Source organism: Neolamprologus brichardi, chromosome 4, assembly GCF_056152115.1.
Source record: "Neolamprologus brichardi isolate AB-2024 chromosome 4, ASM5615211v1, whole genome shotgun sequence".
Lineage (NCBI taxonomy): Eukaryota > Metazoa > Chordata > Actinopteri > Cichliformes > Cichlidae > Neolamprologus > Neolamprologus brichardi.
Window position 1 is genome coordinate 1778321 of NC_142107.1, and position 14500 is coordinate 1792820.

General features: G+C 39.7%; 2 protein-coding genes across 5 annotated transcripts in view; both read left to right on the forward strand.

The window, feature by feature from the left end:
• The window catches only part of LOC102778938 (microtubule-associated serine/threonine-protein kinase 1-like), a 54418-nt gene extending 48851 nt beyond the window's left edge, over window positions 1–5567 (forward strand). For both annotated transcript variants that reach the window (XM_006805082.3, XM_035914003.2), the window contains exon 27: window positions 638–5567. In XM_006805082.3, coding sequence (XP_006805145.1) covers window positions 638–2238 — 1601 coding nt within the window. In that variant the 3' untranslated portion in view covers window positions 2239–5567. The remainder of the gene's footprint in view (window positions 1–637) is intronic.
• A 149-nt stretch (window positions 5568–5716) lies between these two features.
• On the forward strand, window positions 5717–13661 carry LOC102779220 (cysteine protease atg4da-like). 3 transcript variants are annotated; one of them, XM_006805083.3, is made up of 11 exons: window positions 5717–5858; window positions 7578–7828; window positions 7934–8017; window positions 8132–8305; window positions 9719–10007; window positions 10090–10157; window positions 10366–10493; window positions 10673–10751; window positions 10848–10921; window positions 12673–12792; window positions 12987–13661. In XM_006805083.3, exons 2-11 carry the CDS (start codon window positions 7636–7638, stop codon window positions 13155–13157), a joined length of 1380 nt encoding a protein of 459 aa, XP_006805146.1. In that variant the 5' UTR covers window positions 5717–5858; window positions 7578–7635; the 3' UTR covers window positions 13158–13661. The 3 variants fall into 3 exon arrangements, with proteins under 3 accessions (XP_006805146.1, XP_035769882.1, XP_035769883.1); XM_035913989.2 differs by having other exon boundaries at window positions 8135–8305; XM_035913990.2 differs by having other exon boundaries at window positions 7727–7828.
• Window positions 13662–14500: the final 839 nt, after the last annotated feature.

Consider the following 14500-nt stretch of genomic DNA (forward strand, 5'->3'; position numbering starts at 1 on the left):
ACAGTTTCCTAATAATAATGAATTACAGTAGTCAAGTTAGAAGTAATGAATTCATTAACTAACCTTTAAGCATCATTCTGAGACAGGATGTTTCTAATTTTAGAAATACCGCACAAATGACTAAAGGCTTAAAATACGCACTGAAGGACATATCTGGTCAAAAATGACTCTAATATTAATCACAGTGTTACTGTTTATGGCATTTAAAAGCATCTGGTAAGACATTAGGGCTGAGTACAATAATGTCATTTTATTTGAATTTAGAAGCAGGAAATTAGAGGTCGTGCAGGTCTTTAAGAGATGCCTGTACTTTAACTAAACGATTTATATCATCTGGCTTAATGAATAGATAAAACTGGGTATAGAAATTAAAATGTATGAGTGTTCTCTAGTAATATTGCCTAAGAGAAGCATATATAATGTTCAAAAGAAACTTTGTTTTGAGAAAAAAATAAGGTGAAAGAGCTGCGTTTCACTGCTCTTTCTATTTTAACATTGCAAGTATGTTTCATGTGTTTCATCACACTTATACTTTAGATAATTTATCCTACAACTCAAGACACATGAGTAGAAACACACACATATTCATTTCATTGTGTTGGGAAAAAAATATTCAAATTTCCTTCTTTTTCCTCAGGTACGTCATCCCAGAGCAGCTCGCCGGCCTCCAGCACCCCTAACTCACCTGCAACCACTCACCACATGAGACCCAGCTCCCTACATGGGCTGTCTCCCAAACTTCACCGGCAGTACCGCTCGGCTCGCTGTAAATCTGCTGGCAACATCCCACTGTCTCCCCTGGCTCACACCCCGTCCCCGACCACCTCCTCTCCTCCACCTCTCACTGGGCACACGGTAGGGAGCTCCAATACCACGCAGATGTTTCCTGCCAAGCTGCACTCCTCACCTCCTGTTGCCCGCCCACGTCCCAAGAGTGCTGAGCCACCCAGGTCCCCTTTGCTGCAGCGGGTGCAGTCTGCAGAGAAGCTAGGAGCACAGATTTTGCCTTCTTCATCATCATCATCGCCCTCTCCTCTGACAGGGGGGGTGTCATTACGCAAGCATAGCCTGGAGGTGACACACGGGGACTACAGGAGAGAGTCCTTCCACTGTGAGCACAGTCTACAAAGTCTGCTAGAGATGGAAGGAGAGAACGGACCCGCTCCCCCATCTCCTTCATCATCATCTTCCCCCTCTCCTCCTATGGGAGGGGAGGTTGGAGGCCTAAAGCCTGTGAGACGTCTGGGAAGGCAGGAATCGCCACTCAGCCGTGACACACTCTTAACAGCAAGAGAGAAAGAAGTCCAAACCACAGAGTCTGAGCTTGCTGGGTCACAAACTGAGAGTGCAGCTTCTAAAGCAGAGTCTAAGACGAGCGTCGTTGACACATGTAAAACGTTACTTCCTGCTGAGGTTGCAAAGAGTCATGGATGTGGAGCTGCAGTTGAAATCAAGTCCAGTGCTTCATCTTCAGAGGTTAAGCCTGGTTCTGGGATCAAAGCTCCAAGTTCAAGCCTTTCCGGTTCTGAGGCAGCAACTTTTAAGAGTAAACCCAGCGAAAAAATGTCTCCTTCAGGCACATCAAAGGGCCTGCTCAAGCAAGACTCCAAGCAGCAAAGTGCACAAACAGATAGTGGACCTGCAACAAAAGCTCAGGAGAAGACTGAGGAGAAGGCAAAAGGCCCTTCAGCTGCACACAAAGGGACCTTTCAGAAAGCACCTACAGAGCAGCTCAAGCAGCGTAAAGGTACAGACACGATAGAGAAAGGAGCAAGCTATAAAGCTAGTGATACCACCAAGCTCAAAGGACCTACACCTGTAATTCCAAGCCAGGGTCAAGCCCACGCTGCAGTCAGATGCAAAGAGGAGAAGCCAACAAACAGAGGAGTCAAGGAGGAGAGGCAACACCTGGAGGTCCTGGAGGAGAACCCCATGTCGCCTTCCTCGAATGCAGCCTCACCCGCCTCGAGCAAGTCACGGCCCATGTCTCCAGGGGATAAAGCCAGCTTCGTTACCCAGCTCACAAGCGTGGCCAAAACAGTCCTCGGGCCTATGAAGGGGGGATCACAAGAGGGAGGCAAGGTAAAAGACATATCCAAGTCTGGCGAGGAGAAGCGGGGAAGCGCTGCAGGAAAAGGAGAAGCTTCGTCTGTCAGTCTCCGCCGGGGGGCTCAGACAGCAGCCAGCACTATCCAATCTGATAAAGGAAACATTCGCAGCTCTAAGCATCACTCGTGATAAGAGCTTCAGAGGGAGTGCGATTGTCCCATGCAATGCCTTTTTAACTGTAGCATCAAGCTAACATATCATAAATTTACACGAAATGTAAATGGAGAGACATGCTGAAAAAAAGACCAAAAAAGATAACAGAACAAAGTTGCATCAGCTGACTCCTGCTGGAAAACGTGTGCACATGGTGTCCTAATGTAGACCTGTGTATGTACTGTATGTTCATCACATTATGTTGTATATAGTACAAACAAATGCATATGTCTGAATGCATGTCTAACACTGTACATGGGAAATGAAAGAATATTTAAAAAAATTTAAATTATACAGCAGACCTTAAGGTAAAGAACACTGTGAACAACTTTTCAACTGAACACAGCCACATGCGCAGACAGGTCAGAGTCTGTTATCCTTGTATGGGGGTCCAGTAGTGCCAAAATTATGTTCACGTGTTTGCCGTGTGTGTCGATTTGACATGTGACTAAATATTTTTTTATGACGTTTCAAAGACTTAACTCGTAGCAGGAAGAAAAAACTGTGAAAGACAGAATTGATTTTTTAAATGCTCTTATGTAATAGCATTTTTATTGTGAGTCAGCTCCACAATATGTTGAAGATTACTTTCTGTTATGGACAATCTGTGTAAGGTCCTTCCAAACAGCTGATAATTTTAAATAACTTTTAGAGACCCAACAAATTGTGTTTGCTTTTAGTCAAATTTGAGGCGTTACATAGTTTATGTCAAGTCTCCTGTGAAAATTTTCTTACTGCTTGTTTACTCGGTTGCTGTTTGTTTCTATTTGTGAATTTTGATCAATTTATTTTTTACACTTGGGTTTACATTTCATGTTATTTATTTATTTATTTTAAATTAATTTTGCCTTTCATTTATGCTTTTCTTTTAATATTTAAACAGTTTTTATTTAGGTTTTTTGAGTACAGTTAGGTCAATAACATTTTGGACAAAAACACATTAAAAAATATATTTTTACCTCTGTACACCAACACAGTGGATTTTAAGATGGTTTAGCACAGATTTTGCATTAACTGTGTTATAGTCATATTTATACACAGTCCCCAAGTTTCAGAGGTTCAAAATTAATTAAACAAAAAAAAAATCAGGATTGTTTTTAATATTTAGATGAAAATCTTTTGCGATGACACCAGCAAATGCTGTTTCAGATGCTCTGCTAGACCCTTACTGCATCTGCCTTCAGTTGCTGCATGTTTATGGGTCTGTCTGCATCTCCTATTTCTTTGCTTTTAGAAACTCTTGGGTTTATTTTGCAGTTTGCTTTAGGTCATTATCCAGCTGCACCGTGAAGAGCTGTCTGATCATTTTTGTCAGTGTTTGTCTGAAACCGAGCAGAAAGCATGTTCCTGTACACTTCACTAAATGTGTCCTGCTGCTTCTTTCAACGGTCACATCATCAATAAACACTAGTGCCTCAGTTCCACTGACAGCTAAACATGTCCATGCCCTAACACTGCCTCCACCATGTTTGACGGATGATGTGGTGTGCTTTAGATCAGAAGCTGTTTCTTTTTTTCTCCTTACTTTTCTTTATTGATTATTCTGATCCTTCTGTATTTCCTATTTGTAGGCTTTGACAACCTTCACAAAAGGGTTCCTAGAAAAGAAATCTGCAATCATTCACTTCACTTGGGTTTGAAAATGTCCCAAAAACTTATGGACCTAACTGTACGCTGGTTTCTACGTTTTGTATTTCTGTTTTTAGACCTGGACTGTTAATACATTTGGCTCACATGGAAAGCATCTTCAGTCACCGCCTTCTGTTTTCAAACATAACTTGACATGTTAAGTAGACATAAGCAGCGAGCATGTGAACATAATTTTGGCACACATGCCTCATTTAAATGGGCATTACATTACATCGGCTCTATCATTTAGTTCAGTATGACACGAACTGTATTTTCTTTAGTCTTTAGTTACTAAAAGGGATCAGGCACAGAAAGGTTTTTCCTATGTCGTGCACTGGGGGGGTCAAACAATCCTGAACTCTGGACCAAGATACCAAAATGCTTGCAGTGACTGAACTGGAATGGGGATCAGCTTGTTTGTTCCAGATGTGTTTAAGGGCTGGATTTTGAGACACTGGTGAGGTGATCTTGCACTGGGACGCTATGCAATGTGTTAATGATGTGAGTTTTTCTCTGTGTGTGTCCTCAATATTACATTTACATTGTGCTCTAGATGAGAAAAAAATAAGGGGAAAGGGTTGCAATAAGTCAAGCATTTGGTTTAAATAGCTGTCTCTGCTGGTCATAGTGAAATGTGCAATTACATATTTTAACCTATTAAGTGAATATATAAGTGTGCTCAGAGTGTGGTATGGAGACAAAGTGGAGACAGAAGTGTAATGAAAGTACAACTTAGAGGAGATTTGGCGGTTTCACTCGCTCTTTGTTATTTATGCAGAAGTACAGTTTATAGTGTAATAGGTGTGAAGGAAAGTGCCAGTGTTTTCATTTAGGGATAATGTGATGTTTTTGTTGGGTTTTTGTACTTAAATGTGTAACAATATGCAATCCAAAAGTGCCCAGTTCCATAAAACTGAGCATCCTCGTCAGTGAAACCGTAGTAGGTTGTACACAGGAGTAGATCTGTCAAGAGGATTTTAGTGTTAAGGTGATGTTTATTGTTGTGTGTTCAAGTAATCTTGATAGATTTTGGACTCCAGGTCCAAGACCTGGTTTAGACTGCCACCTTGTGGATGAACTAACTTGACACCAGAGGACCTGAGGTACACAAAAAAACTAGTGAACATTTAATGAGCAGTCTATCTTCTGCCTGTGGATCTTTCTAACCCACACATTATAGTTCTGATTGATTAATGATGAACATCTTTGAATCAGATTTATATGACGTTTAGATGTTTAGACATTAAACAGTGGTGGTTTATGTGTGATGTGAGGAAAAAAATGCACTTTATGTTGTGTCAAACGTTTTTATTTTTTCTTATATTTTTTTTATTTGCTGTATTTAGTAACTTTGTATTTATTTAAAATTCTGATTTACTACTAATATTAGTTCATGTTCTGACGCTGATTACGTTTAGAATGAGAAATTTACCAAATCTATGTGGCTAGCCCATCCTCTGCAGTTTTGACTAGTCTTTCTATTAAGTCGGAAGCTGTGATGTTGCTGTCACATCTATTTTTGTCCAAGTGTTAGGCGTGTTACGAGAACTTTGCTTTCTCAGACTATTGTTGTCCATTACATTGTTACATACCTAATAGCCACTGTCGTAAAAAAAAACAATGCAAAAACAAATAAAATAAAAATAAAATAAAAAAGCCTATAGTGCAGAATAAAATGCAAAAAAGACTTTTTTTTTGTCTCACTTTTTGAGTCTAACATGAACGTCCGCCCTGAGAGTTGGGTCTCACTGTTATTGGTCCTCCGTTGGCCAATCACAGGAGTGACAACACGTGACCTGTATAAACAGGAAGTGAGCGCAACTTCACTTGACCGCTGCTGTTCGAAGAGTTCGAAGACCGAGCAAAACTGAGCCCAACAAAACAAAAACTGACCGGCACACTTCATTCACATTTGCTCACGGACTCATTCTTATCACCGGAGGTAGAATGACACTACCGAAATGAAGGTAAAATGTATTTATTTATGTGTTAATTCGCTTAATTTTGTTTGACAGAGGTGTCACTGGTGTATTCACACTGCGCTGTAGTTTACTGTAAACTAGTTTGATTCCGTGCCACTCGCCTATGGAAGGTAACGTTACAATTTAAGTATTCGAACTTAAAGACTTAATGCTTCTTTAAAATTAAAAAAAAAAAACACGTGAGCACATCATAATAAGCTGTTCCGTATTAAACCAGTTTCCCAAGCTTTACCGGACTTCTGAAGTATTTCAATTGTGAGACGTTTGAACTGAACGACCGAAGAGAGAGACTACTAACTAAAACTCGTAGATCATGGTCAAACTTTTACATCATGCGGGCCAAATACAGCTCACTGGGCCAAACCAGTGAAACTTCCCTTTCTCTGAGTGCAAAGACATTTAACTAGACATTTAATCCCCGAGATGCCCATGATTTAAGAAAAAAATGTGCAATTTAACAGGATGTATGTCTCAGTTGTTTTGTTCATTTACAGAAAATACAAAACACAAAAAACAAGACATCTATAGTAGATACTGAAAAACGGTATATTTTCTCTTATTTAATTGTTTACTTAACTACTTTGGTGTAGCATGAAAGGCATTGTGTGGGAGCGGGGGTGTCTTTTGTCAGTAAGATCAAACGTAAAACTCATGACAATACAATTAAAAGTCCAAAATCCATGCACTTTTTCACATTGTTCAAAGGTGTCCAGTTACCTGGACTGGAGCCTCTTGTGGGTCGATTCTGGCCCCTGGGCCTTATGTTTGATGCCCCTTTTTTTTTTTAAATGGTTCTGTTTGAAAGTAACTGTGAAATACACATATTCAACTGAAATATAGAAGGTTAAGAGGTCAAAATAATTACCCTTTTTTTCAGTTGAGCATTGTGTTGTTTCGTTTCCTACATCATTTTTATCTCAAGTTTTATGTTGTTCCCCATCTTAGGAGGCCCTTAGCCTGAACTGGAGTGGCACAAAACTAAGCTACTGATCTGTTTATGAAGTTCTGCTAACAGCACCAACTCAATCTCATCAACTCATTGATTAACAAATTAACATTAGTATTAACAAACTCATACAGCCAGTTTCACAGACATAAGCCTTCTCTCAGAGTAAAAGAAAAATCAAGGGTGATCTCCACTGAGGGAGGGGGGGGGGATAAGCTTTTAGTGTAAGGCTAGGCTGGAAAACTGACCCATGATTCAGAACATGAAAATATATCAGTCACTGTGTCAATTTGTGAACAGCACAAACACATTTGTTTCTGATAATTTACTTCATTTTGCTTGTTGTGCAGATTTTTACACTGTTGTCCTGGGACTTTTACACTGTTTACTCATCTAGCCGCACAAATTACATGAACATGTAACTGCAGCACTTTGCCAAAAATCTGTTTTCTAAAATTTCAGAGTTAGTGGCCAAATGTTAGTTAAAATAAGAAACCAGCAAGTCTCCTGCTGCAGTTAAATAGGCATATCTGAAATTCCTTGAGTCACAGGGTGCCGTCACGTGCTTTCTTTTTCCTTACTGACACGGATCATTAATGGCTTTGCTGAGTGTAACATTAGCTTCTGAGATCTGCTAGTAGAGTTTGTGTGTTCCAAGAATGCATCCTATAATTATTGCATATGGGTGCATCATCCATGGCTGATTGCGTCATATGTATGTAACTGGGCTATTATTATTATTTTTTCTCTGTGTGTAGGCTGCTGTGATGATAATGAGCAATTCTTCTTGCTCCATCGTGGTCATCTCTACATGTTATGAAGCCTAGCACCTCCTCTGCTCAGTTTGTGGGTCAGTCTGCTGCTGATGACCTCATGGATGATTGGGTCTTTTTCTCTACTGAATCAGCTGTTTCCCAGGGCCTAGAAGAGAGCAGAGATGACCAGGAGGCAGAGGACACAGGCAGATTCAAAGACAAGTTGGTCTCAGCATGGAACAGCGTCAAATACGGTCAGTTCTTTTTCTGTCAGAGACTGAAAATAAGTGATGTGGTGAGCAGACCTGCTTGTCCTCTTTATTTTTTGAAAGTAAACAGTTACAGTTTTTCCCTTTCAGGCTGGACCTTGAAGCAAAAATCTAAATTTAGCAAGCGCTCTCCTGTGTTCATGCTGGGGAAATCCTATGAGCTCAAAGATGAAGGTGAGGCATTTTGTAAGAGTAGAGCATTTGTCCCGCGTAAACCCTGAAACGATCTGTCATGTGACTGTAAAAGCAATGGAGAAAATTGTAATTGCGCCTCTGTAATTGTTGCAGTAGATCAACAGCATTTCCGTTGCTGCTTTGCATCGCTCCTGTGGTTTACATACAGACGAGGTTTCCGTCCGCTCCCCGGCTCCTCTCTGACCACCGACAGCGGTTGGGGTTGTGTTCTACGCTCCAGCCAGATGCTGCTGGCACAGGGCCTGCTACTGCATCTGATGCCACCAGGTGATTACACACAGTCCTGCTACAGTATCACATAGTCTGATCAACAATTGAAAAGACATCCAGATATTATTTTCATTTTCATTCAAACAGACTGGCTTTACTTGCAGTCAATATTTCTCTGAAATCTAAAGTCAGGTACACTAAACAGTGGGTTCCTCCTTTTTAGGCCTTTTATTGCTGTTTTCAGTTGTTCCTCAATCTGGGGTCTTTGTTCCTTCACTTCTGTCTTTGGCAGGTAAAATTCAGCTCGATTGTTTTGAGTTGCTCAGATGATCGACTCAGCCATTGTTGAGTATTTTATGTCTTTGCCTTTAAATGTTTCTGAAGTATTTTTAACAGTGTGTTTTAGGTCATTGTCCATCTGTGCTATTTAAAAACACTGTCCAGTCAGCTTTGCTGCAGTTGGCTGAATCTGGGAAGAAAGTTTAGCTCCATGCACTTCAGATTTCATCCAGGTGCATCTGTCTTCCGTGATCACCCATAAACACTAGTGATCCAGCACCAGTGGAAGCCAAGCATGCAAAACATCGTGCTGACTGCTCTGTGGTTTACAAAAGAATGTTGTGTGATTCAGATTATGAGTCTAATTTTAGTCTCATTTCTCCAAAACATGAAGAATCAGTTCATTCATGGCTGCCTCCTGCAGAATGTTCTGTACTTGGCTGTGTGGCTTTGTCCTGAAATGATGCTCCATCATTTTTGTTTCTTTTTTTTAATGCTAGGAAAGTTGTACTTATGTATTTCGTCAGAATGTAAATGTTGATTTGATTCATACTATTTGTCAGGTCTTTCTGATTTGTTTGTTTTTGGATGGACTATTTGCTTAACTTGCACTGGAATCTCCTTTGACTGTTTAGTATGTTGGGGTTCACAGTTTTAGCAGCTTTCATGCCACGATGGGAATCACCTGCTGACATTAATCTACTAAACTGGTAAAGCACCATGACGCAGCCTTAGATTTAATTGTCCAGTTACATTTGAGCACCTGCAAATGGGAAACGGTGCATAAAAGTGACGGCAATTCCACTGAAATAAATGCTATATGCTTATTTTACAGTTTGACTTTATTCTACTATAGTGAGCTATAGGAAATTAAACAAAGTTGTCTGTGTACACAATGAGGTATTTTTCATTTGCCCCATCTTTAGAAGTTTTGTTACAGAATTTTAAATCACAACAAGTTAAACACAACAAATGATGAACATACAGTAGGTAGAATGGTGTATAGCTCAATAACATTTTACAGTATGGCAAAACAAATATCTTAAGAAAAAAACTCATCTGAAAGAAAATCATTTTGCCACAGATGAGAACAGTGGAAAAATGCATTTTACTTCTCAGTGAAACAAATATACAAACTCTGCACTAACGACTGTCTTTCTTTTTTTTCTTCTTCTTTTTTTTTTTTTAAAGGTTGCACCTGGTCTGGGAACCAACGTGTTGTCAAAGATGACATGGACCTGATTCACTCTGTGAACGATGGATTTAGTTCGAGTGAAAGGGAAAGCAAGATAAGTCGACATTTGAGCTGGGGGTCCATCCTGGATAGGCCCGTGGAGAGTACACACAGAATGATTTTACGCTGGTTTGCAGACAACCCCACAGCTCCCTTTGGCATACATCGGCTTGTAGAACTGGGCAAAAGCTCAGGGAAGAAGGCTGGGGACTGGTATGGTCCGTCCATTGCGGCACATATCCTCCGGTGAGACTTAAATTGATGATGTAAGAGACCAGTCGAACTAAAAAGTTTATCGTCTCTAACAGTGAAGGTCATTCTGTTTCAGGAAAGCTGTGGAAGCTTCTGTAGTGGACCTTCCCAATCTAGTTGTGTATGTAGCACAAGATTGCACCAGTGAGTGTTATCTTTATAGTGTTTGCAACACAACATATTTTATTTTTTAAGAAGAGATTGTGGATAAACTCTTTAAAAAAAGTTGATTCTTTTTTTTAAAAAAAAGAAAATGTGGGTTTTTGTTGTTTGCTTTTAAGAGCTTAAATTGGTGTTGAAAAGATTCAATGAGTCGAATGGACTTTAGACGTCTCTTTCCTTCTTCGTTCAGTCTACCTGCAGGATGTGAGGAAGTTGTGCGAACGGCCTAACCCTCAGCACTGGAAATCTGTCCTCATCCTGGTTCCTGTGCGTCTTGGCGGGCAAGATCTCAATCCGTCCTACATCACCAGTGTCAAAGTACAGAACCAGTATTTTTACGTAATGTAATCTGGGTGCCTTACTGAACTTAGAGATATGTCTCTAAGGCTTTTGTTTGTGAATGTTTACGGGGAGGGGGGTTTGTTTTTGTTTTGTTTTTTAAGCAAAGCTGGATGTCTGAATGGAAAAACTCAGCCGTTCCTTTTGTCTTTCAACAGAAACTCTTGATGTTGGAGTGCTGCATCGGGATCATTGGCGGCAAACCAAAGCATTCTTTGTTCTTCGTTGGCTTCCAGGGTAAGCCGAGTAAATTGTGTGTTATGATTATTGTGTTGAGCCATTTCATGTCCATCCTTACATTTTCTTTCTTCCTCTGGCACGTTTGTACAAAAGAGAACCATCTGCTGTACTTGGACCCTCACTACTGTCAGCCCACAGTGGATGTAACAAATAACTTTCCCTTGGAGGTATGAGCAACCATTTCTCTTCTTCTTTCTGGCTTTCTGTTTTGTTTCCTCTTGTGATCGCTTTTAAGTAAGGTGAGACATACCACCACAGCTCTACAGTACCTCTTTTCCACTGACTCGGGCCTCTGCTTGTGCCAAAGTCAAATGGATTCGAAACATTTCTGTGGAAAAATAAATAAAAAGCTCGCACCATTTCCAATTTGAAAGCACAAAATTCCTGCTTTCAAAATTGACATCAATATTAATATCAAGAAAAGTTTGTGTGTTTCACAGATTACTTTGCTATGTATTGTTTGCCTGTGGAACTTTTCAAAATCTAGGCTGGTTTTTAAAAGGGTAACAAGTAGAACTGGCTCAGCAACTTTGCAGAACACCAGGTGTAAGAGGAACCCTCAAATTACTCCTTCATCAGTATCACTGCGTGTTCCTTATAGGTCATTTGAATTAATTTTAAACTGGAACACTGTATGAAATATTTTAAAGTTTATATATGTCTTTGAATAAAAACCATTCAATTATGACTTTTTAGAAGTTTTTCCATATTATAGTTGTTCATATGTTTACCTGGCAAGCAAAATATTGCACTTTTAATTCCAGTCAGAGACACAAATGCCTTCAGGGTTTTGTCAGGTAAAAATCCAACATGTGGAGCTACTTGCTGTAGCGACCCATTGTGACAAGGGCGCATCTAAAAATAGCACTTAGATGCTGAGCTTTTAGTGAGCAAGGACTAAAACTGAGTAAAAATAAAAGCACGAAGATGGACAACAGGGATGAGGTTGGGTTCAAGTCGGTGTTCGCAAACTGAAAGGCATGCCGCCTTGGGATTATAACGACGCAGTGATGTTTTCTTTTAATTAATACAATATGCAAACACTTCAGGGCTCTTGAAGAGAAGAGCCATACCCTGGTGTTGAGACAAGAAATGGACGACTAAATAAATGATAATAAAACAGAAGCATATGTGAGTCCGTCAAAGAAATCTAGAAAATATTTTGAGAACTTTCTTCCGTCCACTTAAACTTTGCGTGTTTTGATTTATGCAAAAAATATTGTGCTTGCATAGATCAGATTAATTACCAGTCCAGTTACCCCAGTTTTCACTCACATACTCATAGTGAGTAAACATGTATTGTTCCGAGTGAAGCCAGTTTTAAAAATTATTCCAAAATTCATATTCGTGTTTTACATTGAAAGAAGAAAACATGTTCCACAATTTCTGTCTTCATAACACTGGATAAGACTGATATATCTATACCCTTTTTAAAAATTAAAAAAATGTAATTTTATTGTATTTTTTGCATCACACTCACTATATGGATCATATTTGCTTTTCAGTTTACCCAGGTTATACTTTGTTGACAAAAGGTTTATTATTAACTTGTTAGAGTCTGATATCTTTCAGTCAGTGGCCTCGATTCTGACACAATCAGAATCGGTTGAATTCTTTTAACTTTCTTCCATATCTTGGGCCATGCTGTGCTGGCGCTTAACTAAAAGGAGAAGATAAACGGTTAACTTCTCTACTTACATCCTTGCTAGCATGTTTTCATGCACTCTCAGTATATGGACTGGATGCCCATTTTGTCTATGAAGTAATGACTTCTGTTAAAACCTGGCAGCTGCAGTAGCACCACATGGTGTACAAATATCCACCTGTTTGTTGAATCGTCAATGTGAGACGTTTTGGGGTTTCTCCTGACCCTAATGAGATTTTTGTGTGATCCCATTTCTGTCCCCACTGCTTGCAGTCGTTTCACTGTAAGAATCCCAGGAAAATGCCTTTCTCTCGCATGGACCCCAGCTGCACCATTGGATTTTATGCAAAAGGACAAATGGAGTTTGAGTCGTTGTGCACAAGTGTTAATGAGGTATGTGCATGGATCATTTGGGCTTCTGTTCCAGGAGCCTTTTATTACATGGAATATGATTTGTGTTAGACCTGATCTAAACTTGTTTTGTCATTTTTTACAAAACAAAAAAACGATCAAGTTAATTTGAAGGAATTATTCTACTCTCCACTGCTTATTGTTATTAGTTCTAGTTCACCTTCTGTCTCCCACAGGCTGTGTCAGCGTCTGCAGAGACATATCCCATGTTTATATTTGAAGAAGGAAAAACACGGGAGGAAGCGAGAGCAAACACACCCACGCACAGCGTCACCTTCCTACAGAGGAAGACCCAACTGGGAAGAGTTGATACAAACAGCAGCATGGACGAGTTTGTTCTATTGTAAACATAAAAAGCTAATCTCTGCCCTGATGGAGGTCCTTCACTGAATTTTCAACATAGCATTTTGCACTTTTTGGAAATTACTGAGCATAAGAACATTGTCCTCATCATTCACACACAGTGAGGTAGATGGACTCCTTAGTAGTTTCATGGGAAGTGTTTATGCATCAGTACTGAGAATGTTATATTTTATTGCAGTTTGTATTTATTTTATTTTTTTAGAGGTAAATACTTTAATAATTTCATCAACTCTCATCATCCTAATTGACTTGAGATCAGCCAAATATCCATGAGGTCATGGCCCTGTGTGCTACACTTCAAGTCGACTGTGATTGATTTCGCACAAGTGAATAGATTAATTTTTCTGGAATGGGTTTTAAAAAGTTACTCTCACTGGAAAATGATGAGATTTACTGAAAATGTTACAAGTTGGCTTGTTTTTTTGCTGTCTAAATAAACAGATTAGGAATGAGAAAATTAATTTATGAAAAATAAATAAGTATTCACTGTAGTGCACTCTCACTTTAACTACTGCATTTTCTGTTTGTACTGACCTTATGAAAACATCAGGCTTGATTGAGAAGAGGAGCAAGAACAAAAGAAGATGGATCGCCATGAAAGAATAGTTGTTTTCAGTCTCAATGATGCTTATATAGTTCAGTTCACAACGATGGTCAACTCATGGAGCTTTAAAATGTAATATATTACCCCACAATAAGAGAGAGCTAAAATGATATGACCATCCTTGATAAGCAACTGGTTAGTGATGGTACGGAGGTAGAACTCCCCTTTAACAGGAAGAAGCTTCCCACAGAACCAGGATCATCTTGGGGCAGCCATCTGAAACAACCATGTTTGGTCAGGGGAAGAGAGTGTTTTGGTCAAAAGGAGAAAACAAATCTGATTAATGTGTTTTTGTCCCCCTCATCTTTTCTAAGCAGCCATCATGACAATGTTGACTCAGTCCCTTGCATGTAATACAATGCAAACGGTACTAAAGTTCAGGTAGTAATGGTTGCTCAGAATCCCTACTGTTTTTCAGTTTGCTTCCCCTGTATGTGATAACCCAGGACGATGGGCCATCAGTCTTCCGGAGGGGGCCTCCAGTTCCCTCAGGTGGCACCTTTACTAGCCACAAAATTCCATTTCAGTCTGTCCTGGAAGGTCTCAGGAGAGCAGAGCATACCTGTGCTGCCTTCTCCAAGAACTGGGAGAAAAAACATAGCCAACACATCAGTAAAAAGGAGCATGTGTTGATGTGAACGTAGGCCATTTCTTGGTTCAGCTTCAACTGCACCTCAATGAGTGCATGAGGCTTAAAATAAAATAAAACGCTTTTGTATTGAT